The sequence below is a fragment of the Pelodiscus sinensis genome, chromosome 8 (assembly GCF_052426305.1).
Source record: "Pelodiscus sinensis isolate ZL-2025 chromosome 8, ASM5242630v1, whole genome shotgun sequence".
NCBI lineage: Eukaryota > Metazoa > Chordata > Testudines > Trionychidae > Pelodiscus > Pelodiscus sinensis.
In genome coordinates, this window is record NC_143059.1 from 56,739,870 (window position 1) to 56,766,491 (window position 26,622).

The 26,622-nt window shown below is 40.7% G+C and overlaps 1 protein-coding gene across 2 annotated transcripts in view; it reads right to left on the reverse strand.

The window, feature by feature from the left end:
- WDR11 (WD repeat domain 11) overlaps nucleotides 1–26,622 on the reverse strand; it is an 88,931-nt gene that overhangs the window by 34,577 nt on the left and 27,732 nt on the right. The window contains exons 7-16 of one of the 2 annotated variants that reach the window (XM_075935350.2): nucleotides 23,058–23,172; nucleotides 19,789–19,978; nucleotides 17,629–17,723; nucleotides 14,266–14,442; nucleotides 11,723–11,807; nucleotides 6,503–6,609; nucleotides 4,092–4,167; nucleotides 3,107–3,215; nucleotides 2,680–2,804; nucleotides 1,596–1,743 (exon numbers count right to left, since the gene is read on the reverse strand). In XM_075935350.2, coding sequence (XP_075791465.1) covers nucleotides 1,596–1,743; nucleotides 2,680–2,804; nucleotides 3,107–3,215; nucleotides 4,092–4,167; nucleotides 6,503–6,609; nucleotides 11,723–11,807; nucleotides 14,266–14,442; nucleotides 17,629–17,723; nucleotides 19,789–19,978; nucleotides 23,058–23,172 — 1,227 coding nt within the window. Of the gene's footprint in view, nucleotides 1–1,595; nucleotides 1,744–2,679; nucleotides 2,805–3,106; nucleotides 3,216–4,091; nucleotides 4,168–6,502; nucleotides 6,610–11,722; nucleotides 11,808–14,265; nucleotides 14,446–17,628; nucleotides 17,724–19,788; nucleotides 19,979–23,057; nucleotides 23,173–26,622 lie in introns of both variants that reach the window. The other variant, XM_075935349.2, reaches the window with a different exon arrangement.

The window sequence follows — 26,622 nt, forward strand, 5'->3', positions numbered from 1 at the left end:
CAGCTTCTTTTTGTGCACAAACAAGCCGTGTACACAGTTCCTTTTTGCGCAAAAGCCTCTTGCGTGAAAACAGAGCCTCATTAACTATGCAAATGAGGCTTAGCAATATTACACGCTTCACCTCATTTGCATATTTTTTGTGAAAGAGGGGGCAGAGTAGACATAGCCTTAGTGTTGCATAATTTTTTTTGTTACCTTTAAAAATAAAAATAAAATAAAATAAAATAAAATAAAATAAAATAAAATAAAATAAAATAAAAGGTAAGAGAAAGAGATTTCTTATGCTTAAAAGTGACCATTTCAAAGTTGACACATCACCACCTTGGTCAATTCTTCTGGAGAAAAATATGAATTTGTACCATAAAATGGGCAGGGCTTCATTAGGCTTGGTGTAAAAAAAATCCACATGACCACAGATACCAAACACTCCTTCCATACATCCCACTTGATCCCCACAACACAAATGTTCTTAGTTTGTATTTAAAAAACATTTCTATTTAAAAAGTGTCTCCACATCAAACCAATCAAAGGCAGTAGCGCTCACCGAGGGCCATGGTTACACTACATTTGAAACTTAATTTTAGCTATTATTGCTGTCTTGTCTGAGCATGCACCCATTTTCCCCACAAACAGTGGAAGAAAGTAACTGCAAAATAAAAATCAACTAAAAGTACTTAGCTTAAAATGTAAAGAAAAAAGGTTTTATGTGAAAACCTTGAACAGGTTTTTCAGAACACACACTGCTTTTTTGGGTTAATTGGGCAAACAATGGATATAGTTTCAAGCGGTGGTGTCTGTTGGGACCGGGACATAAGGTTGGGGGAGAAAGGGGACTGGGTTACAGCAGGGAGGGGAGATGTTTGGCTCTGGGAAAAGGAAGGGGAAAAGAGGGAGGGGGATTGGGTTGGGAGTGTGCCCCTGTGACGGGTCTGCTGGACCCGCACTGCGTCCAGCAAGGAGGGGGTCTCCAGGGAATGGCGAGGCGAGTGGCAAACCCTTCGCCGCTTTGCAGAGAGGTGGGGGAAGCCCCCCGCAGCTGCCAACGACGGGCTGGCTGGGGAAACCCAGTTGCTGGCCTGCAAGCGGGGGCGGAGGAGAGGGGGCAAGGCGTCCGGCGAAGGGGGCGGGGAGGTCAGTGGGGAACGGTGCGGCGAGTGGCAAACTCTCTGCTGTTTTGCAGGGAGGTGGGAGAAGCCCCGCGCAGCTGCCGGCAACAGGCCGGCTGGGGAAATCGTGTTATTCCGGGGACAGTCGTGTAATTCAAAAAACGTTCCCTAAAAAAAAATCGTGCTATCGCGAAAACGTGTTAAGTGTGCACTTGTTAAATGAGGAATTACTGTAACAAACTAATATGTCCTTGTAAGTCAGAACATTGTCTGAATATTTACATACAATTATATATTTCTACAAAATTATAAAGAGTATTTTTAGTTTGTTTTACAGCTTATATATTTGGGTTCATGTTTCCAATTATTGATTTCTAGTAACTATTTGCCATTAAAATGCATGTCTCTATATTAATGGCATGCTATATTCTGCGAGAGCAGCTATAAAAACAAATTACAGCATTGATGAGACAAAAATATTGCACTCACATCTGGTGGAATTCTTGCACTGTCTTTTATCAAGTTTCCCTCCACTGAGAGATGATAAACCTGCCCATCGGTATCTGTAAACACAAAGTGCTCTCTGGCAGAAATGTTCTGACTCAGCTCAGATTTACTTTCGGCCTCCTGTAATAAGCTTTAAAGAAAAGGATCATGAGACAAAGGTGGTTTTTTTTCTTTTAATGAAAATGGATACAAGAAGTCAGCCTTCCCCAGTCAACAAATGCATAAAAATATACAATAAATTGGAAATGTGCGTTTCCCCTGAGTACAGTCTATGTAAGTCCTAAAATGACCAATTGGTTTAGGGTATGTCTACACTGAACTCCTCTTTCGAGAGAGGAATGCAAATGCAGCTGAGCGAAATTGCAAATGAAGCACGGATTTGAATTTCCCACACTTCATTTGCATAATTGCGTCCAGCTGCTTTTTCAAAATACCCTATTTCAAAAAAAGTAACACTATCTAGATGTGGTTATTTGGAAAGAAAACCCTTCTTTCGAAATTACCCTTAAACCTAAGGGTAATTTCAAAAGAAGGGTTCTCTTTCGAAATAACAGCATCTAGACAGCATTTCTTTTTTTGAAATGGCGCTATTTCGAAATAGCGCCCGGATGCGATTATACAAATGAAGTGTGGGAAATTCAAATCCGTGCTTCATTTGCCATTTCGTTCCTCTGCATTTGCAGAGGAATGAAGTGTAGACATACTCTTATACACTTATGACATTGCACATAAAATTTTTACTTCAAGCAATAGGCCACTGAAGGTTGTTGTTAAAGTCTGTTTAGATAACTTTTCTTGGTCATAAATCAAATCAAAGGACCATGTTCAAGTACTCGACTCTGGTCCATTCTTTGGCTCCTTGGTGCCAAAATGTGTCAAATGGCACAAGAGATGCTGCAAAGTTATTTAACAGAACAGGTTATGTCTATCTTGGGAGAGCATCTGGATGGCATGTACCAAATGCTTAGCACTAGTAACAAATGACAAATCAGTTAAGTGAGAACATTCAGGTGAAGGATAACTGATGCATTATTACAATATCATATGAAATAGTGATGGGCAATACCTGATCACAGAAGATTCTACACTGCTGAGTTCTGTATCAGATACAACTGTCTGCCGGGCCATGGCTTCACGGGCTGCAAGCTGTTTTTTTCTCAAGCTCTTCAAGTTATGAGTAGATGACCATTCCTGTGAGAATTTTTAGTTAGGAAAATGGAAATCATGTCCCTTTTACATCTTAGTTACATTAATTGATTATTTCAGATTTATTTTTATTTAAAAAACAAAAGCCTCTATATTTTAGGAGAGCATCTTTTCAAACTAGGATTCCTCTTTAGTAGACTATTTTGTGAGAGACCATTAAGGGTGGAGGGAGAGGTCAGACTCTGTTTGTAGACTATAGAAATAAAAAAAAACCATCAAATTACAAGATATACAAATTTAATAACAATTTACATTTCAAATGAGAAACAACAGATTGGATTCCTTACCAAAGCAGTCACGCCAGGGAAGTTTTTTGGCATTTCCCTAAGAAGAGTACAGGTCCTCACATCCCAGATTTCCAAAGGCTTGTCTTTAAATACTACCACTAAGTATTGCCTGAAATAAATGAGACTTTTACTACATTCCAATTTATGTATTTTCTTTTATACATTTTCTTACTGGCTTAATGTTAATGGTGTGTGCATATGTGTGGGTTGTTTGTTTGTTTGTTTGTCTTTGTTTGTAAGTAGAGGGCAAAAAGACACTGAACGAATTTAGTCTAGCCTCAGTCATGCAACAAGTTTTGCGGAACTGGACTGGTGTACCCATTCAATTACTATTAACTATTAAAAAGTAAAATGTACATTCTGCAGAAGCTATCAACTCTACCTTCTCCCTAAAACTGAAGACATTGTAGCAACTTTCCTATGCCATCTTTATCTCTTGCCAATCAAACTGTTCTTTTCTTGTTTTAATCTAACAATCTTCTAATTTTTCAGTCTGAACCTACTAATTTTGTAATTGTGGTGGCAATATCAGGGCCTATGTTAAGTATGTACAAAGCACAGGAAGACATCAAAGTGCAACCTTAACCTTCTGATTTTAAAGTTTAGATTCTAAAAAGACCTTGAAACCCATGGAGAATGCTAGGGAAAAAGAAAATCATAACCACCATTCTTGAATTGCCCTGGACATCAAAACGACAATTTAAATCAACAAAACTACTAGACTAACATTCTCCTTAGTTATTCTAAGCACCCAATGGGATTTTGAAGTTTGTGAAAGGTCCGTTACATAAACATTCATATTTTCTTAATAAAAACCTACGGTAATAAACATATTAAAAACAGACTAATTCCTTTAATTAATTTTTATATTCTTTTTCACTTTCTCCTTGTGCAGTCTTTTCTCAATACCAGTCTACTCCTGTCTGTTAAAAGCATCTCCTGAAAACCGAATACTAGATAACATAAGCTTTACAAGGCTACTTACTTCAAATGAGACACCTTTATCATTTCAATGGCTGGCTCATCATTGCCTCGTTCCCCACGAAATGCAATGCTCCTGCCTAAAATACAGAAGTTATATGGGGGAATATAAAAATGGTAACCCCACTAAAGTAAAGCCATTGTAACTGACATGCCTCATCCCTCTCTTCTCTATTCACATTGCTATTCATCTTTTATTTGCTTTCTTGGCACTAAAATATAAAGAGAACCCCATAACAGCCTCAATTCCAGAGCGGAAATACTGGAATTGATGCATGATTGGCATTACCCAAATACTGACAGTGAGTTAGGAGAGTTATTAGAGTTTTGGCTCATAGACAATATTTCAAATATACTTAATGACTGCTCCAGGAGGAAACCTTGAATGGATTTCAATTTTCACACCAGAAAAAACACAGCCTGTTCTCATTTTTTAAACTTGTTTTGAATATAAGAAATTTATAAGTATTTCTCAAATGAAGCACTAACTCATTCTGCACCCACTGCATCACTGCATTCCTGATGGCTTTGTACTTATAACTTTCAAAACAGAAGAGTGATCACTGCTGAATACCAACAATGAAACTTACTGTGCTTTTTTAGTGATGCTTTATAATACCTATGCCACTATTAAGTGTCATAGACTTAAGGTGTTTTAAACGAAAGTGTCCAGTTCAATTCACAAGCATCAGAATACTTAAAATATTAGGAGATATTCCAGTAAATTATATTCAATTTCTTTTTCTCCTTCCTTAGTGAAATGCATTTTCTACTTCCGGAAAAATTTCGTGCTATTATGTAAGTGCAGAATTAATGTCGATGGGGAGACAAAGGGAAGCTGCAATTATAACTTTTGCCCACTAGAGGTTGATATGGCCAGAAAAGAGAGCAGCTGGCTCAGGTGCAGGAGCACCCAGCCATAGAGAGGGAGTTGGTAGAAACGGCCTTTGTAAAAGCCTGTCTGTGGTGTCAGATGAGGAGGCATGTTGCATAGGGAGATGAACAGAGTGGGGCACATGGGACTGCTAGGGATCATATAGACTGGGGTTCAGAAGCTCTAACTGGGGAGGGGGACAGATTAGGGTGGAGCACAGGAGCTTGTGGGGTGACAACACTTAAAACAGGGACTAAATAGGAGTGGGGGGTGCATGGTCATTTAAGGATAGGATTGGGTGGGGATGGCTGAGAAAAGGTAGAGGGATACATGGGAACGAGGAGCAGCTGGAGTACAGGGACACATTGGGGCAAATGTGCCTGACTGAATGGGAAAGGGTAGGGTTAGAGTCCGCATGGGGAAGGCTCCCAAACTCCTTAACAATCCCTTTTCCTGGGGGAAGAAAAAAAAAAGCCCATTCCATACTTCTCTAGCTCCAAAAACCACCATGGTTCACTCCCAGATTTCTGCAAAGCAATTACTGTACTTCCCTCTCAGTTTCTCTCTTACCCATGACTCCCCTAAGCCTTTGCACGAAGGGGCATGAAAAATATGTTGTACTGTAGTTGAAATAAATTATTCCTGAAACTTGTGTAATAATATGCCTAGTAAAAAACCTGCAAGAAACATTAATGAATCATTTTTGTTGTCTGCATTCTTACAGACATACTTGATGATATGTATTTTTAAAGAGATTATTAAAAGAGTTGTTTTCCCAGTAACTTTGATATCAAATATGTTCAGACTGCAAACAGGGAGTTTGTGATGGAGAGATCTTAATAATAAAGTTGAGGCCTGCTGTTTAAAATGTATTTCATGTGACCGTGTGTCCTGGTCAAATAATCTTTTGTTGCTTATAAACCAATAAGCTCTGTATAGTCAGACTGGGATCTGAAAGCTGAGTTCTGCTCTTTCAAATAAGATCACAGACTCTTCAGAATAAATTCTGTTCTCAGTGGCTTAGAGTGCAGTCAAATAATTATCCATTTGCTGAAGTACTTCAGTAAAGGGTACAATGCACCTTTTCAACTGTACATGGCATAAATGCAAGTTTAGTCCGAGACAAACTACTTTCACCACACTTTCAGAAATCTGTGGATAAAATACATATGGAAACAGTCTTACACAAAAGAACTGGTGTTGAACTGGTCTTGGCATTCTCAGAGTTAATTAAGCAGAATACAGCTGAAATGGTGCTGACAAATTATAGTTATTCTATGTTGACTCTTACCAGAGATATTTGTGTAAATCTTTTACCTTCAGTAAGTTTGCACAGATCACACTTACTTGTAGTTGGACAAGGAAGAACAATATCAGCTCAATTCCTCTTAGTTGTTATCCTCCACCATGGCAACAGGATAAAGTATCATTTATTTTTGTCACTGAAGTCAGATATGAATATGAGTATCCCTCAAAAAAGCAGTTCTGCCCCAGTCATCTTCTAAAGCATAATCTATACAGATGTCCCAGGAAACACTAACCTGTTGGAAGATCAACCAGCTGCAGTTCATTCCTTACCAATCCCAAGTTGTTGGGTGTTGATGTAGCAAAGGAAAGAAAACCAGTCAAGCTTGTCCACTCAATGCCCCTGTCATCAGAATAGAATATATGGAGCATATTAGTAGAAAAAATTGAGTCTAGAAAATATTACAGATTAGTGCAGAAGAATTACTCCACTGCTTACTCTTTGAAAACACATAGCTAATTTTCTATATTTTTAAAGAAACATTATTTAAACAAAATGTAAAAAGCAGGATACATGTGCATTTACAAGTATGATGAAACAAAAAAGATATAGTTATCAAGTGATATTAATGCAAGAACTTTATTCTCAAACTGCATTAGATGCTATTTTCTTGACAGTCTCTTGTTTTCATTGAGGAACAACAGGAAGGTATTGACAAAAATCTGATAGAGAGGCATAGCTTATGAGGAGCAGAACATGTTCATCACATTGTAGAAATGGGCCATAAATGTAGTCCATATGAAATCCAGAGGTTTCATCTGAGAGCATCCTACTCTATTTGACACACAAAGTTGTGTGAATAAACTGATCAGTCCAGACTAGCCAGGATGCATGTGCATTCTTTTAATTAGTATGGATGGTAATGAGAAGACACATTCCCATTCTATCAACATTATGGTGTGAAAAAGAGGGAGGAGAGTGAACAACCAAACAGATTTGAAAAATGCTTCCATATAACAGATAACTGTTATCATACCACAATGAAACTCCAGTCTCAAGTAAATATGTAATGCCTCTCAGTAGTACATATATCATAGGGAATACCCTGAAACAGATTAGGAGGCCCCAAAATCTTTGCAATTGCCAAATTCTATTTTATGATTTAATTGTATTATTTCTGCAAAGTTATTATACATTATAGAAACACCAGAGTAATTATAATTCATTACTCTTCTTCCCAGTAGCCATTTTCAGTCCTCTCTAAAAAAGAACAGAAGCACATTCTAGATTTTTAGCCATCAGCCCAGACTTATACAAGGATTCGTTATACTGATATTCCCATTGATGACATTTGGCCATATGTCCATGATAATAATGATCTACTGCATCTCATGATACCCAGATTAACTAAAAATGTGCTTCCCTTTTAAATGCTTTCACCACTGAAGAAATATAATTATTTACTGTTGTCATACATATCTTAACTAATCTGGAAGAAACTAATAATTCACTGCATAATTAAGGAGGTAGTTTTAACATATTTTCTTTCTATAAAACTTTGTTATAGAATGACTCTTCATTTATCTGGTGCAATTAAGAGTTACACAGAATTAATTTTGTAGACTTCTAGACTACATCTACTCATTAAAATATGAGGTTCGTTGATTTTATTTACATGGTACTTGTGTGTGTGCACACACACACACACACACACACACACACACACACACACACACACACACACACACACACACACACACACACACACACACACACACCACCCACCCCCCCCCCCCCCAGAGCACTGATCAATGCATGCTTTTTAAGGAAATGAGGATTTTGATCACTGGAGTTATACATTCTTATAGACTTCAAATCTTTAGGTGAATAACAAGCTCCATCTAGTTAGAGAGAGAATCTTACAACTTTACAATAGACTTACTAAAGAAAGCACAGAAAATAAACTCACACAAAAAAGCCAAAAGTAATATGATTTTCAATCCAAAATTTGTATTCTTTCTACAATCTTTGGTTTAATGTAAAAGTACTTTGTTGTGTTAAATGCACAAAATTGATTTTTCTTTGAAAGTGCCGAAAGGTAGGAATCTCAGGAATGGAAACAAAATATTGTCTTTGAGGAAGGTTAATAAAGAGAAGAGGACATGGTGCTGAATTTGGTATGTCCCATACAACACTTTCAGAACTGTGTCCAGGACCTTGTATATAGATAAGGTGTCTGCCTTTTTTCCACAAATATTTGACCAACATGAGAGAGAATGGGCTCAACCTTTTTTTAAAATGGGCATATAAAATTGTTTTATTATCAATTTTACATTAGAATATAATTAAAGTATTTTATCAATTTTATCTTTATATCACTTTGAAAATAATTTTTTGCTAACATTCAACATTTAAGAGTTTAGAGTTAGTGTTCTTACCCAGAGTAATAAAGAGCTGCTGCATTAACTCAAACTGTATGGTAGTATATTACAAATAAGTGCACCATTGGAGAGGATGGCTCTTGCTTTTCTGAATTTGGATTTAACAAGGTGAAAGCGTCACATTGGTACTTGAAACCAATACATACTATGCTAAGTTGTGTCACTTGGGGCATAACTGTCCAACACAAAATCAGCAATTCAACATTGTCCAACAGCAGCTCAGCAAAATAATTCTAGAAATCCATGAACATGCTGTTGGAAATTAAGCTATTAAAGTAGAAATATATAAAATTTAGGGCTGTCAAGAGATTGAGATTTAAATTTTTTAATTTTAAATTTTTTAATCGCACTGTTAAACAATAACAGAATAGCATTTATTTAAATATTTTGGATGTTTTCTATATTTTCAAATATATTTATTTTAATTATACCACAAATCCGAAAGCCCCAGCCATACAGATTGCCAGCCACTGCCAGCCTTCAGGGCCAGCAGTCTGGAAGCAGGGAGCTGGCCAGCGGCCAGCTCTGGGGGCAGGGAGCTTCATTGGCCAGAGTGATATCAGCAGCCAGAGAGAAGTCCTGCTGGTTGGTGGCATGGATTTCTGCCAGCCAGAGGGCACAGAAACCTTCCAGTCAATGCCGGGTCAGTGGCAGGAAGCCCCACCAGCAGGGGCGTCGGCCTGGAGGAGCTATCAGGCACACCAGCAGGCTGGGGTAGCAGACCCTAGTATGAGGCCTGAGGGCAGTGCACTGACCAGGCCATAGTCAGGAGGGGAACCACAGGAGAGCCAGAGGCCTGACCTCCCCTGATCTGGCAAACTCATGGTGCTGGACCAGGGAGGTGCAACCTATATTATCAAATTTCTAAAATGGGTACAAAAGTTAAAAGCCCTTGACAATGTTAAGTCTCCATAAAATTAAAACAATATACAAGCAAAATAAAATACACATACTATATAATATATAAAAAAAATTCTAAAAAGCGAGCATACAATTCCTCCTCCATCTATCTCCATAACTTCAGTACCCCAATGTGGAGTCATGATTTATCTTTTACATTAAGTTTTCCCAATTAGGAGTCTTTAATTGTGTTATTTCTTTCATAAATAAAATGAAAGATACTTTCAGAATATGAATCATACCTATGTCTGGATCTTTTATAACGATAACAGAAGCACTTTCAATATTCTAAAGCTTAGAGTAACCCTTTTAAGAATATTTTTGTAGTTCCACATTTTATTGAAGTGTCATTCAAAAATACAGCTGAAGTTCAAGAGGTAGTATAAAATTTCATAATAGATCATTGATTTGTTTCTAATTATGATACAGAAGTACTAAGGATTAAGAAAACTCAAGCATTAGTATCAATTATTAATAGAAGAAAAGGTTAAAATAACTTTTCTGAAATTTATGCTTTTAACATGCCTACAAGATTGCAAAATACACTGGTTTCGCTTTAATGAGACGCCCTTTAATGAAAGCCATGGTTTTAAATTTTAAATATTATAAAAATGAAGGATTCAGTAACCTCTTGTGTTGCACAACAGAACATAAAACGAGAATAATTTTAAAGCCAGTTCATAGTAGGAAAAGAAGGAAAATCTAATGAAAATGAAAACAGTTACGATGTCCCTGTAACATGTATTAATTGTGCTACAAGTTCATTGGTGAAAGAGCCAAAGCAAGGGTACTGAACAGCAGCTAGTATTCACTCTGCTAGTCATATATTTCTTACGTGTTTGTACAATGGAGGGACAATCCTGATTAGGGCCTCTGGGCATTACTGTAATCTAGGGTTGCCAGATGGTTGAAACAAAAATACCGAACACTCCTTCCTCCCATCAAAAAAAAAAAAAAAAAAAAAAAAAAAAAAATCTGTTGAAGGGAACAAAAAGGGAGACCGAAGTCATTGAGCAAATAAAATAAAATAAAACAGCATGTCCCCTTTAAAAGGGAGTGCAGGTTGTCAGACATTTTGTGCCAGCAGCCTTGCAGAACCAGGTAAGTATGGGGGCTGGGGTCGGGGGGCTGAGGGTGTTGGGAGCCCGGGGGCAGGGGGGGGAGGGGAGGGGAAGGGGAAGGGGAAGGGGAAGAGGTCAGGTGCTGAGTGTTTGTAGGGTTGCCAGGTGCCTGGCATTTTCGCCTCCTGGCCGAGGAAAATCAGAAAATACCAGACATTTTAGGTGTCCAGTATTCTTTGAATTTTTTTTTACCAGACAGGAGGCGAAATACCAGATACCTGGCAACCCTACGTAATCTACATCAATGTTTTTCAACATGAGGTCCATAGGCTAAGACTTCTCAAGGGGTACACATCTCCATTTGAAACTGTTTAGGGGTCATCAAATGAAAAAAAAGGTTGAAAACCATTGATCTAAATAATCAATAGTAACAATATTATATTTCCTCCACTAGTATGAATTCTGAATCTGGTACCCAGAAAGTCTCCCTGAATGACATGAAAATACACATTACTTTTCTTCATGTGGCATATATTTATATGGCCTTAATATATCTACAAATACATGGTATCTGCTCTTCAGATTTATGTATGTGTTTATTCAAAAATCTAAATATTATATATATCATGCCTTAAATTTTTTTTAAGATCAACAGATTTTAATTCAGTTGGCATTAAAATTTTGCTATCAATAATTTTAGCTTAATATGAATGAAAATAACAAACAAAATACACCTTAACAACTTGAGTGGAATTAAGTCCAATGAGAAAAGGAGCATAAATAGTAAGAGCCATATAAATCAGACATTGTAATAAAGTTTTTCATGTTAGAAAGAATTCTCTGTCTTCCAATGTTCTAGAGACAATGCAAACAGCTAATGTCCATCCTAGATCAACAGGAACATTAGGTACCAATTCAAATATTTATCATTCAATGCTATTTGCAATCTAATTTTCACAGTAAGAAATTGTTTTTTCAGAGGAAAGATACTAGGACATAAAATTCAACAGAGTAAATTTCTTGTGTGTCAAAATGCCTGCATTGCTTGAGGAATACTAAATGCTATCATTCTTGTATCTCCAAAGGATTAGCAAGAAATAAAAACAAACTCACTTGACTTCGCAGGAATGGATGCTTAACTCCTTGTGTAAAAGTCCACTGGTCAGATTATACACTAAGACTGAACCATTGCTTGTACCTATAAAATAATTTGTATTTTATAAAATATATATGTGCAGCTTTTGAAGTATTTTTAAAAATATGAAAACAAGTCACAGCTATTCCAAATGATTTAATCAATAAATAATTAACATTTTTAGCACAAACTGGGCACTTTGATTTCTAACTGGCTAAAGTTTAAATCCTACTTCAAAAATTGTAAAGTTATGACAGGGAATGTTCATGCACCTGTCAGGGCTTTCAACTTCTAGAATTTGCAGAAGATTTTGGAACAAAAGTGGGAGATACCAAACTACCAGGTATTTTCACTTTTATTACAAAGAAGAGTTGCTGAATTGTATACATAGATATATTGGTTCCTTGATCATCCAGAAGAAGCAACATGGTAAATTTTCATAAATCAGTATCTACAATTCTGTTTTCTCTTCTTTGGAAGAACCATTTCCATTTAAATACAAGCTAATAAATGTATTAATAGCTGCTACTTTAAATCAGTTAGCTCATGAAAGTTATGTCCCTCAATGCATGACGGGCAGGAGTGGTATCCCTGCCCACTATTTGTCACAGGCTGGAAATGGATGACAGGCATGGGATCACTTGATGATTACCTGCTCTGCTCACTCCCTCTGGGGCGCTGGCATTGGCCACTGCCGGCAGACAGGATACTGGGCTAGATGGATCTTTGGTCTGACCTAGTAAGGCCATTTTTATAATCATATATAAAACTTCAAGGATAATTTTCCACTTGGAGTAGTGGATACACTCACTGTTTTTTTTCTCAATAGTAAACGTATTAGAAACATACGTTCCCCTTTTATCATGCTCTGGGGGTACATCTAAATCACACCATTTTTGATAAAGGGATGTAAATTAGACATATTGAAAGTGCAAATGAAGCGGGGATTTAAACATTTGCATAATGGTGGTGCTTCATTTGCATAATGGCAGCCGCCGCTTTTTTCCCCAAAACAAGGCTTCAAAAAAAAAAAAAAAAAAAAAAAAAAAAAAGAAGAGGGCAGGTTAGACGAGGCATTTTTAACAGAAATGCCATTTCAAAAGATCCTGTACTCCTCCATTTCAGAAAAAAGCAGCGTCCACCATTATGCAAATAAAGCACGGGATATTTAAATCCCCGCTTCCTTTTCACTTTCAATACGTCTAATTGACATCCCTTTATTGAAAAAGTGGTATAGTTTAGACGTACCCCCAAAGCATGATAGAGGGGGAAAGTATAATGTTTCTAATAAGTTTACAGAAATGCCCAGTTTCGAAAGATCCTGTACTCCACAAAAAATGAGTACAGGTTCTTTCGAAAGGGGGCATTTCTGTCGAAAACCCCCTGTCTAAACTACCGGGTTTTTTTTCGAAAAGTTCCATTTAAAAAAAAGCGAGGGTCGCCATTAGCAAATGAAGTGTGGGATATTTAAATCCCCACTTCATTTGCACTTTCGATATGACTAATTTATATCCCTTTATTGAAAAAGGGGTGTAGTTTAGATGTACCCTGGGTGCGGATATGGAAATGACAGTCAAAAGCAGTGGTTCTCAAGTAGGGGCATATGTACCACTCGGGGTGAAAGCAGAGGGCATATCAACACATCTAGATCAGTATTTCTCAACCTGAGGTTGCAGACTGAGCAGGGTTTAGTGGGATTGCAAATGCAGGGCTGGCATTAGGAGATAGTAAGCAAGACAATAGTCTAAAGACCCATACCACAGGGGCTCCCACAAAGATAAGTTACGTGCTTCACCCCATTGCCTGGGGCCCATCTTTGTTCCAAAACCTTCTGCAAGCTTCAGAGAAGACTCACAAGTGAAAAACAAGCTCAAGCATCATGCTGAAATATACAATATTTATATTCCAGCTGATAAACAATGATATAGCTGAAAACAATGCAAGCCTTTTTCAGTAATAGTGACACTTTTGTATTTTTAAGTCTGATTTTGTAAGCAAGTAGTTTTTAAGTGAGGTAAAACTTGGCAGCATGCAGGACAAACGAGACTTCTGAAAGGGTCAAAGTAGGGGAAAGATTAAGAATCACTGGGTACAGCGGACAACAGAAATACCACCAAAATACTTGTATCCAAGCAGGTACAACTATGGACAAAAAAGACAGCCAAACCACCTAACTTTACAAGTGCACCACTTGTGCCCAAGGCTACTGACAGCAAAACTCCACAACAAACATTTTCAGTGAAGGCACTAAAATGGTCACTGTTTTGAATTGTGCATAAAGTATTTAAAAAGACTGATATTATTCCTGGTTTTCAGAGAAAAGAACTGAAAACAATCAGACTATACATATGCCTGTGATTGTTATATTGTTTTGCTCAGCCCTTTGTTCTAATTGACAACTTAGTTCTGTTGGTCTAGCTAGAACTCGCCTCAAACCTTAATTCTCCTGATTTGAAATCCACTTCCTCTTCAGACATGCAGCTCAGTGCAAAGTATCAAGTACAATGTTCAGAGTACTCACCAACAGCTAAGAGAGGCCGATACTGTTTTAAGTTTTTTGTGGTCAGAGGTGGACACATGCGGATAGCAAATGGAGGCAAAGGAAGTCCTGAAAGAAGCCCTGTCAGCAGGAATTTGAGATGCACTTCTTGAAAAAAGGAATTTTTTAACTGTTCTTCACCAGCAACTGCACCTTGTCCTGCTTTATATTTAAAAAAAGCTTCTGTAAGCATTGCATTTTAATTTGACAATGACAAATACTTACCAGCTGAAATACTTATATAATAGGGCAAATAATTATTAATAACCAATAAATGTATGCAGTAACATTTGTTTAAAGAGGCATTCGCTATTGTTATAATAGGTAGAGACACAACCATCTTCAGAAGGCTTACATTTTGGCTGATAAATGTTTTGGTTTATTCCTTGTCTCCTCCTGTTCCCAGTTCTAGCTTTAGAAGTACAAATATTTAAATTTTGTCAATTCTGATTTATTTCCAGGACTCAGAAGTGGATTCATTTTCGTCTTTTACAGTTCAAAGGTGTTTTGAATGTGATTACTCCATTCCAGAAAAAAGAAGTGATGATTCTTGAAAGCTGCTATTGTATATACTCCATTGGTAGACATTGAGGCTACATCTACATTGGCCGCCTATTACGGAATAGGCATGCTAATGTAGAACTTTGGAAGAGGCAAATGCGCGGGGGATTTAAATATTCCCCGCGGCATTTGCATTTTCATGGCCACCGCTTTTTTCCGGCTTGGAGATAAGCCGGAGAAAAGCGTTCAGATTGGCGAATCTCTAGGAATAAGAGATCCTCCGGAATAGGGCTTTATTCTGGAGGATCGCGCCAGTCTGGATGCTTTTCTCCAGCTTATCTCCAAGCCGGAAAAAAGCGGCGGTCATGAAAATGCAAATGCCGCGGGGGATATTTAAATCCCCCGCGCATTTGCCTCTTCCAAAGTTCTACATTAGCATGCCTATTCCGTAATAGGCAGCCAATGTAGACGTAGCCTAAGTGCACTTGCATAATAGTTATATTAAAGACAGAAGAAAAATAGAGCTTGATTCTCTATTGCCCTACGCTTTGGACAGCCATTGACACCAATGCAAAGTAGTTCAGAATGGCATAGGTGTACGAAATGACAACACCACATACAGGTAATGGAGAATCTGGTCTTAAGCGTTCATCTACCCTTACTACTCTAAATCGTATCAAAATTACCAAGAAGTTTTTTTTGAACAGTGAACTATTGGTGAAAATTCATTCAAGTGCAGTGTATCTTCAAGGGGTAAGCAAAGCTCTCAAAAGTCTCAAAGTCAGCATCTGTGCACTAGATTTGAATAGATTAACACAGAAAAGACTCTTACTCAGATGCAGTAAAGCCAGATTCTCACACTGGTGGTTCATAGGAGCTGTAACAAATGATTACCTACCTTCTATAACTGGTTTTCTTTACTATATTTTGCTCATATCCATTCCATTCTAGATAAGCACACACCCACATCCACAGTTAGAGACTTTTGCCTTAGCAGTATCCGTAGGGTCAGCTATAGCACTCCATTGAATGCTGCGCTCATGTGTGGCATATCAGGCACTGCCTACCTTATACAATGAGCTCTATGTGCTGAATTAGGACTAAAGTTGACATAGTCTGGTTATTAACTGCTTCAGATCACAACAGGTGGAGAAAAAGCAGTAGAGATGATGGTGTACATGATCTCGGGATCGGTCTTTTATAAACCAGTCATCAAAGTACAGGTAAATCTACATGCTTTTGTGCCTCAGGTAGGCAGCTTCTAGAACTAGGCACTTTGTAAATACTTGGTTCTATGCACATGGTGCTTACAAGAGGCCAAAGAGTAGTGTCATCAACTGAAAGAGGTCGTGGCCATGCAAAACAGAGAAAACACCTGTGCCCTGGAAAAATAGAAATATGTATGGGCACAGGAATCAGTGTCATAACTCAGACATCTAGTGCCTCATCTGTAGTGACCGTGGTGTTAGGGACCTAAGTCTTCTAACTGGAGATGAAAGCTGTGACACACAGTCTTAGGCTGTAATGCCAGGGATCAATACCTGTGGCCCTGGGACTGGGGATGCAATGTTGCTTTAGATGGAGGTCCCATAAGTGGCTTGTACTAAGAGGTCTGGGCCTTAACTAGGTTGATAGGCTGACTTGGTATCTGCAGTGTCAGATGGGCTACTTGTTCCTCAGCCACTAAAGCCACTTTCGACACAAGCAGACATACAAGGGGCCAGGAAACCCTGCTGTTCTGGGAGTCAGGCTTGGATGCCTGGCTGGGCTAGGGGATGCAACCACAGTGGAACCCCTGTGCAGCTCTGGGTCAGGCAGATGGCCTAATGTAGGTCCTTTGACTGAAGCCCCCTTGTCCTATGGTTTTGGCAAGCCCTTAGGCTTCAGTTGCTTCTTTAGCACCGGCAAGGGGGAATGGTGCTGACCAGATTCCCATGCCAGCAGTGCTGCACACAGTGATGAAGTACACGTGGAGTCCAGTCAGGAGGGTATCATGGCAGAACAAACTTCAGCCTCCCTCAGTGGTGCCCTCAGGTGAAAATCCTACTCCTTTTGAGTTTGAGGACGAAAGTTTTTGCAGACTTTTCTCACTTGCCTTTTCTGTGAGATTTCCCCCAGACATTTCAAACACCTATCATGGGGGGGGGGGGGGGTCACTAATGGGCACTGGCCAGCTACAAGATGAACACAGCTTAAAGCATGGAGAACAGAGCAGGCCCTGCTCTATGACTAGCCAGGACTCTTTCTATTATCTCATACTTAACTTAAGGTCAAACCAAGTACCTAACACCTCACTACAAAGACGACAGAAGAATGGGCTGAAAGAACTGCTAACTCTCTTGTGATGCAATACAAGATGCTCTAATCAACCATCACAGGCAGTAGAAGAAACTGGTGCCACAGCCTACACTACAGATATCTCTAAGGGAAAAGTTTCCACCACCAGATGACTGTGCACATGGGTGTGCACACAACTAGAATGGAATTGACATAAGCAAGCACTCAAAGAATAAATATTAGTCCTATATTTAGAAGGTTCCTAAGCTACTGAAATATTCTTTATTTTCCCCAATGTTACATTTTTAACAGGAGTGCGTTCGTTCTCGTTCGCTCTCGCTCTCTCTCTCTATACACACACACACACACACACACACACACACACACATCGTGCCACAGAAATATTAACTGAATATCTTCTTTAAAACCAGAAATGCTATTCAGCTTTTCAAAATTACAACTCAAACTCTGAATCCAGCTTCAGTATTTACATACAATCCACAAACCATAAGATTTTCTCTTTAGTTTTAAAAGACTAGCTCTGAAGTTATAATTTACAACTCTTACCTATCATGTTATCCAATGAAAGATCTGGAAGTTTATTTTGGAATGTTCCTACAGGAATTCCACAGAAAGAGACTGGAGAATACATAGGTGATGCACTTGAATTATTGTAAAGCAAAAAAAGAAAAAGTTAGTCATGCCGTTTTGCATTAACATTAGCTTGATGCATTCGATTCTATTTTTTTCCCCTAAACTATTCTTCCAACATGTCACTTAAACACCCTCTACTCATTAGCTACAACATTATTTTGCTTAGTTTCCCACATTCAATCTCACTACAGTAAAACTCCGATGGTCCGGCACTTCTGATGGTCCGGCACCATCAGGAACCTGGAAGTGCTCCGGGCAGCCAGACCATTGGAGCTGCTCTGCTCTCAGCTTCCCCGATTCAGCCGCTGCTAAAACTGACCAGCAGCTGAATCGGTGAAGCCAGGGGCAGAACAGCTGGAGTGCCCCCGGGTCCCGTAGCGCTCCCCTTGGGCCACTGCTCAGTTTCAGCAGCAGCTGACTTGGGTACACCTGGGACAGAGCAGCTGGGGTGCTGCCGGGTTGGTACAGTAGCGCCGCTCCTCAGTGCTGTGGGACCAACCTGGCAGCCCCCCAGCTGCTCTGCCCCAGGCGTTCTGATTCAGCTGCTGCTGAAACTGACCAGCGGCTGACTCCAGGAAGCCCGGGGCAGAGCAGCTTTGCCTCGGGCTTCCTGGAGTCAGCCGCTGATCAGTATTAGCAGCGGCTGACTTGGGGACACCTGGGGCAGAGCAGCTGGGGTGCTGCCGGGTTGGTCTTGCAGCGCCAAGGGTCGGTGCGACATGACCAACCTGGCAGCACTCCAGCTGCTCTGCTGCAGGCATCCCCGATTCAGTCACTGCTGAAACTGACCAGCAGCGGCTGAATCAGGGACGCCTGGGGCAGAGCCGGACTATCAGAAGGGGGGGCTATGAAGGATCTGGGGTGGCATCTCCCCCACCCCACCTCAGACCCCTCACAGCCCCCCCTTTCGATAGTTTGGCATATCTGATAATCCGGCACCCCCTGGGTCCTAAAGGTGCCGGATTATCGGAAGTTTACTGTAGTAATTCTCATCTTTCCTATACACATTTTCCACGAAATCTTCTTTGCTTCACATTTGTGACAAACTACCCAATGTAGTTCTTGTTCTTAAATAACATCCAAAATTCTATACATGCAGAATTTCCTGTTTAACACTAAGATAATCAATGCTGTAGACTTGATGCAGAAAAAGGATTAATATACAGTTTAAAATATCATAGCAACATTATTTCACAACATTTCCTGTTCCAACATCTTTTTAACTCACTCAGTACTTAAATGTCTTATAGCCAGGGCTCGCCAGCTGTGCATGCGCAGATCGCCAGAACCCGGCTCTTCCGGGTTACAATCTACTCGCCACGGGCGAATAGATTGTATAATTTGTCGAGCCCTACTTATAGCAATATATACAATTCAGCAAATCTGACAAACAGGGTGTAAAGATTACCCTCCTTGAGCCAACAAAGAACTTGTCTATGTAAACATTTAGCTTGCAGGAAGCTAGAGTATGAATCTACTCTGCATTAGCCTAAGTAGCCAAAATCAGACCTACGGAGAGCTGTTACCAGAACTGTGAAAACCTCTTTTCTGAGTTTAATGTTGAACCAAGAGGAGAAATTATGGTGAGGGGTACCATGAGGGGACACCCAGGGGGACATTCACTGGCACCTACTAAAAATGTTCTAATTTCCTAGTGTATTTTGGCAGCTCTTATTTTACGCAATTGAAATATAAGTCTTTTCTTCAGGAAAATAGTTTTCTGAAAAAAACCTGAATGACAGTGCTCAAGGCAGAAAGAAGAGAGAAAGCTAAAGGAAAATTTTCCTTTAAAAGTGTTGCACCTAGGTATGTCCTCTATTTTGGATACCTTCCCATTTGCAATACGATTGTTTTAAAAGGGGGGGGGGGGGTGAAGGGAATAATATCCCTTCCCCCCAAAACAAAAATGAAATCTAAAACTTTTGTAAATTACCACTATTTTAACCCTTGTACTGCACATGAAATTGTGGTATTTTTGAGACGCATGACTCACCCTATTACTTTTATAATATCATATAATGTGGTGAAATGCTCTATGTAAACACCAGTCCAACAGAAACATAATACAGTTACCTGCTACGTAAACTTCTGCCAGCAATGGTAGACTTCAGTTCCCATATCATTACCCTGCCATCACTGACTATGAGAGCAGCAGAGTTCTCATTCACTGGGCAGCACACCATGCTGAATGGGCGAACTGTCTTTGTCACCCTGATTGCATCAGACTGACTACGTAAGTCATAAATCAGCTCCTGAATAGGATCTGTAATATTAATGTACCAAGTATAAGCATAAATTCAGACTCAAAAATAGGATACGGTTCTCGGTGGGTGACATGGTTAAATGGGAAAAACAATTTATTTGTTAAGACTAATGGAATATTCCTGGAAAAACAAGTTTTTATTAAAGAAAATTATACATTAAATATATTTTCACTTTTAACAAGTACAACGGGTGGTCTTAATTTTTAATTTACTTTGAAAATGAGTAATTCCATTAGAATTTTTCAAACATTAATAACACTTCTCTAATTCTAAACCTTTTCTTCAAAAGAAGTGAAAGACAGGCATGCTCTAGATTGGTAAGCAGATAGCTAGAGTCCTGCATATCCACAGACATACACTTCATAGCCACAGATCACTTTTGTGGATAATGGAGCAAATACTGGCGCAGGGCTCTCTCCACCCTCCTCCCAGCCGCCAGGCAGAGGAGTGAGCACCAGGGCAGGCTGCTGCACTGCTAGTGAGAAAGGAAAGCAACAAGCTCCTAAATCTCCCTGCAGAAGGGGCCAAGTGCAAGCCCTGCCTAGCTCTTCCTATCCCAGCACCCGCCTGGTAAGCACTGACCTGCAGGGACCCCAGTTCAGCTCAGGGACACATGCTCCTCACCCCACACACCTGCTACTGCAGTACTCGTTTCCAGAAAAGGAGGAGGGGTCCTAGCAAACCAGTAAGCTGCCTAGTTCTAAAGGGGAGGCCCAGCTCTGTGGGGCTGATGCTGCGGGGGAGACAACACGTTGGGCGCCAGCCGATTCCTGGGCAGCAGGGTTTCTCTCCTACCATGGGGCTGGAAAAGGCAGGACTCCAATGCAGTTCCTTCTGCCTTGCTGTGGTCTGATGGAAGCTGTTGTTGCTGCTGCGGGATACATCACTCATGAGCCCCCAGCAGTGGCAGCACATGATGCAAGTCTGTTCCCTTCTCTCTGTCCTTCACCCCTTTGAGACCGTCACTCTGCCACTTCTTACCCCCAATCCCTACTCTGGTCCTGTCTTTCCTGCAAGACCCTGCCCCCTCTGGCTCATCTTTTCTCCCTCCCCCTCATTCCTTTCAGATGGTTTGCTGGGCGGATGCAAGTAAAATCCGGATCACAAATTGCGGCTCAGATAATGAGCTGAAACTCGCAGATGTGAATCCACAATTTTGTATTCACACAAGGCTTTACACATAGGGTATGTCTACACTACCACCCTAGTTCGAACTAGGGTGATTAATGTAGGCAACTGAAGTTGCAAATGAAGCCCGGGATTTGAATTTCCCGGGCTTCATTTGCATATTGCCTGGCGCCGCCATTTTTAAATGTCCGCTAGTTCGGACTCCGTGCCCACGGCTACACGCGGCATGGACTACGTAGTTCGGATTAGGCTTCCTATTCCGAACTACCTAGTCCATGCCGCGTGTAGCCGCAGGCACGGACTCCGAACTAGCGGACATTTAAAAATGGCGGCACCCGGCGAGATGCAAATGAAGCCCGGGAAATACAAATCCTGGGCTTCATTTGCAACTTCGGTTGCCCACATTAACCACCCTAGTTCGAACTAGGGTGGTAGTGTAGACATACCCATAGTGAAGTAAGATCTTCAACATATGTTCTTAAAAGCCAATTTGATTTGTGACATCCTATTCTCTGACATGCTTGTCAAAATGGAACAATGTAAGGTGTTAAAAAGCACCCCATTAAAAAATATTCAAACTGCAAAGCCAATCGAAAGACCTTATCAGAAACAATACTTTTTTCCCCAGGGATGTTAAAATTTTTATGGTTAATCGTGTATATAGATTTAGCTTATGCCCATTATTCCCTGTTTAATTTAATTAAAACATTTAACTGAGTAATATTCCATTAATCAACCAATAATATAAGTTTCGTACAGGTTGAACCTCCCTAATCTGGGACTCTCTGGTCCGACAACATCCATGGTCTGGAAGCAAGGACCACGGATGTTGCTAGACAAGACAGCCCTGGAGGTGAGGAGCATAAAGTCAGCTGGTGCTAGGGAGTCCCAGCTGGGCTAGCAGAGGTTGGTCCTGTGGTGGGTGGGGAGTCCAGCCCTGGGAAGCCCCAAGCCAGGGAGCCCCTATGGCAGCTGAAAGAAATCTCCAGTCCCGGCCGGTAACCCCGGCGGCAGCTGAGCTGGCGGTGGGTGTGGGGAATCCTCAGCCAGAAACCCTGAAGCGGGTCCAGCGGTGGCCGGCAGAGGAGATCCCCAGTGAAAGCGGGGCCAACGGAGGCCAGGTGGGGGATCCCTGGCAGAAATAGGACTGATGGTGGCCAGAGATAATCCATGGCCCCAGTCCAGAATCCCAGCAGCAATGGGGTCAGTGGAAAGCCCCAGCATAGTTGGTAATCCCGGGGAGAGGGACCACCGGCTACTGGGGGGAATCCCAGCCCAAGGAGGCTGACCCTGGGAGTCCCAGCCAGCAGTGGGGAGGAAAACCCAGGCTCCAGGGGATGCCCACAGCCCAGAGAGAAGCCTTGACCTCCCCAGGTCCAGCAAACTCTGCGGTTTGGGTCCACTCAGCTCCTGAGGGTGCCAGACCAGGGAGGTCCAACCTGTAATTTAGAACTAGAATTACTGTTAGAGTTGGCCTCAATTCACAGTGACTTGTAATAAACGCTTCAAAGCAAAGTGCTTCCAAAAACTTGTGTATACACATAATAATGTATGTCATCTTTTGCTTTGTCCAAAGACACAACAGAACAAATTAAATATCATTTATTGGGACTTGCCTATAGATTTGATTATTAAAATGATTCATAATTTTAAAAGGATATTTTATTCAGCAATTAGAGGATTTTTAGGATATTCATGCTCGTATGTTGCATTAAAGACAAGGGGATTTATAATTAAGTTGAGAAAACAGTGGAAATTCAATTAATTTTCTTTAAAAAACCCAAAAAAACCATAAAAAAGGCAAATACAATTTTATGTAAGACCCAGGTTTTAATGTTTTGCAAAAAAAGTTTGTGTTTTTTTTTAAAAAACAGTAAATTGAAAGGTAGGGCAGAAGAGCGGACTCTGACATCATACTCAGTTTTAATCATTTGTTGGCACCAAACTCACCTTGTTCCTCATTTGGTGTACCAGTTATACTAATATTAGATCTGCGAACTCTTAAAGTTATACAACCATTCTCGTGCAGGCAAAACAAACCATCACGCTGAAAGCATGGAATTACCTATACAAACAGATGTCAAAAAGCATTGAATTAAACACAAAATTATAGTGTGCCTATTATGTTAATATGCATTAGAAAATGCATGCTCGTTTATATTAAAGGAGTCTCTAAAGAATATACCGCTAAGGAACTACTTAAATCAATTTGTCTAGTAAAAATATTATCTGTAAAAAAAGCAAATGCACTGTTATGCAGATTTCAGTCCCCTGTGCAAAAAGCTTGGGAACTCTCAAACTTTGTTTCAAAACAAAATAAATCTGCAGCTCAGATATTAACAATGAGAATTGAGAACCTCTCTTTTATAGCATCATCAATACCTTTGGAAGTAAACATTTGTTGTAGCTGTGAAATTTTGCTCTACTTTTTCTCTAGTCCCAGGAATTCATGATACCATAAGAACACACTAGCTTTGATAAGACCATAGATTTCATTTAGCTAACTAATCAAACAAAGCCAGATGCTCAGAAAAGAGCACATTGTCTTGTGTGTAAAAAAGCTGAATGCACTGAAAATGACATTTCTTTTCTTCAAAGGATTGTTTCCACACTGGTAGCTTTTATGACACCACAAATAGGGTGGATTTGAGTCAGGCCTCTGTGAGCTTAATTAAACAACATCTGCTGCATCAGGACAAGTTTTTTTGCAGGTTTATTTCTTTTCAGTGTCTGTTACTCAACAAAAGAAACTGCTACTAGGTGAGAAACTTATGGCTGCCACATCTCTTCTAACAGCCATGTACTTCTCCCACTCTTACCCAACAAGCCTGCCCAACTAGCCTTCCCATCCTTCACAAGGAAGCACCTACAATTAATTTTAAAATGGAATTTGCAAATACATATTTTCACACCGACATGAGCTTAGAATGAACATAATTCATGGGTTTCAATCTTTTCATTTTTTCTATATACACAAATGAAAACTATTTGGAAAATGCAACTATTACATTACATTATTAGACCCTGCTGTATGAATCTCTCTACAGTATGTCAGTATTCCAAATGGAATCTTGATTTCACTAAATCACCAAGCATTCACAAAAAATAGGAAAGATTAACATGGAGATGGTGTATGAAAGAAAGCTAGTTTACCTTCTCTAATGCTAGTGACCTAAGCAAGCCCTGCTCCAAGTCTCTCTGGGAATTGAGAACAAAACTTGACTGTTGCAATTTAGATACCGTAATTTCATGATTTTTCAGTCATTTGGTTTATACTATTTCTAACACAAACAGTTTCCACACTTATCTCCACCAACCAAGCTACATCAAATTTAAAAACAATTTAGAAGGAAACGCAGGAAAATGAAGTAAACACAGAGACAGATTCTAAACTGGCACACTGCAGCTTTATTAATTTTATTGTGCAGAGGTACCTTAGTCCATAAAGACATGGTCTCCCCTCCAATCTAACGCGACATCCATCTCCCAGATTGCTTATTCATGTTTACATTTTGGAACTGATTTGTTCGAGCCTCTCACCTACACTGGTCACAGGTTGTGAAGAAGTTACTAACTTAACTTATTAAACTTACAGCTTTTAAATACTTTTCCACTAACCAAGTCGCCACGATGCCATGGGAAAGTAAACTCCCCCAGACACCACATGAATCTCCCCTAGTAAAAAATTCCTTCTTGTTCCCAGAACTGGCAATCTGAACAGATGCTCAGAATCTCAGATCTGCAGTTCAAATTATACCTCCATTTTTCAATAGGGGCAGCATAGTAGTCATTACACCAACTTGGCACATGCATGCTAGTGAAGCTCTATATACAAGCAGTCCCCGAGTTACGCGGATCCGACTTATGTCGGATCCGCAGTTACGAACGGGGCTTTTCTCGCCCCGGAGGACGGGAGCAGCAGGACGCCCAGATGAGCCGTGGTCTGACCAGCAGACCAGGGAGACGGGGAGCAAAGCCTCGGAGGCCGCCCGCAGGACAGCCGCGGCGTGCCTGGGCTGTCCTGCTGCGGGCGTCCTCCACGGCTTTGCTCCCCGTCTCCCTGGTCTGCTGGGGGGGGGGGAGCGCAGCTAGTGCCTCCTCCCCCCCAGCAGGCCAGGCTTTTCTGCCCACGACGCCTGGGGTAGAGCAGCTAGGGCGCTGCTGGGTTGGTCCCGCAGCGCCGCTCCTCGGCGCTACTGGACCAACCCGGCAGCACCCCAGCTGCTCTGCCCCAGGCATCCCCAAGTCGGCCGCTGCTGAAACTGACCAGCGGCTGACTACAGGAAGCCCGAGGCAGAGTTGCTCTGCCCCCGGCTTCCTGGAATCAGCCGCTGATCAGTTTCAGCAGCAGCTGACTTGGGGACGCCTGGGGTTCTTAAGTTGAATCTGTATGTAAGTCAGAACTGGCTTCCAGATTCAGCCGCTGTTGAAACTGATCAGTTTCAGCAGCGGCTGAATCTGGACGCCAGTTCCGACTTACATACAGATTCAACTTAAGAACAAACCTACAGTCCTTATCTTGTACATAACCTGGGGACTGCCTGTACAGCAAGCAGATGGGGAAGACAGGAGAGGAAAGGCAAAGAGAAGAGCTAATCATCTCTTTCTCTCTTCCTAGGGCCAGTGGGCGGGCAGGGAAAGGCAGACACACCTCTTCTCTATCCCTGCCTAGGAAAAATCTTCACTTTCAATTGGGGTGAGATAGGAGAGAAAGGCTGTAGAGCACTCACGCCTATTCCATCCTTTCTATCCCCTTGCTAGTCTGATCAACAACTGACTCTGCTGAGATGGAGGCGGCAAATTTTTTGGTCATTTGCAGAAACCATTCTGTGTCAAGGAATCCTACTTCTAAATTCAAGATTCCTTTATATACTACATATTTGAGAGAGTTTGTCCATCTTCTTGTTCAAGAACTCTTCCTAAATGGCAAGATCACCAAATTCGGTATAAAACTTCCTCTTATAACAACTTAAGCTGGGCAAGGTGCGGCCTGGGGGCTGATCTTGTCCACCTAACACTTTGATCTGGCCTGTGAAATATATCTGGCTGCTTTCTCTTATATCCTGCTGCCCATGCAACTGAATTTCCAGGGGGCGGCTCAGGTAGTAGAATCCTATTTAAATGGCTCATGGATTTCAGTCATGGTGTTATTCTGACAGGGGCTGGAGCAGCAAGCCTTTTAAATAGCTGCAGCAAACCCTTGGTGGCTGCCAGACATGTGGTAGCAGCAGAGCTGGGAACCCTTTGAAATGTTTTAAATTCAAAGCCTCCAGCCCAAAACAACTCTGGGAAGAGGCTAGTTTCCAGCCTCACTTCTTCTGCCTCAGGCCCCACCCCTTCCAGCAGAGGAGCCAGCCCGTGACCACAAAGCAAAATTCATTAAGTACCCCGTCCCTCCCCCCCGGGTTAAAAATTATTGCCCACCTCTGACTTAAAGCAAGGTTAGGGTTTGGATGTACCAGGAAAATTGGATTGTTTTTCATAAAACCATACAGAGAAGAGACAATCAGCAGGA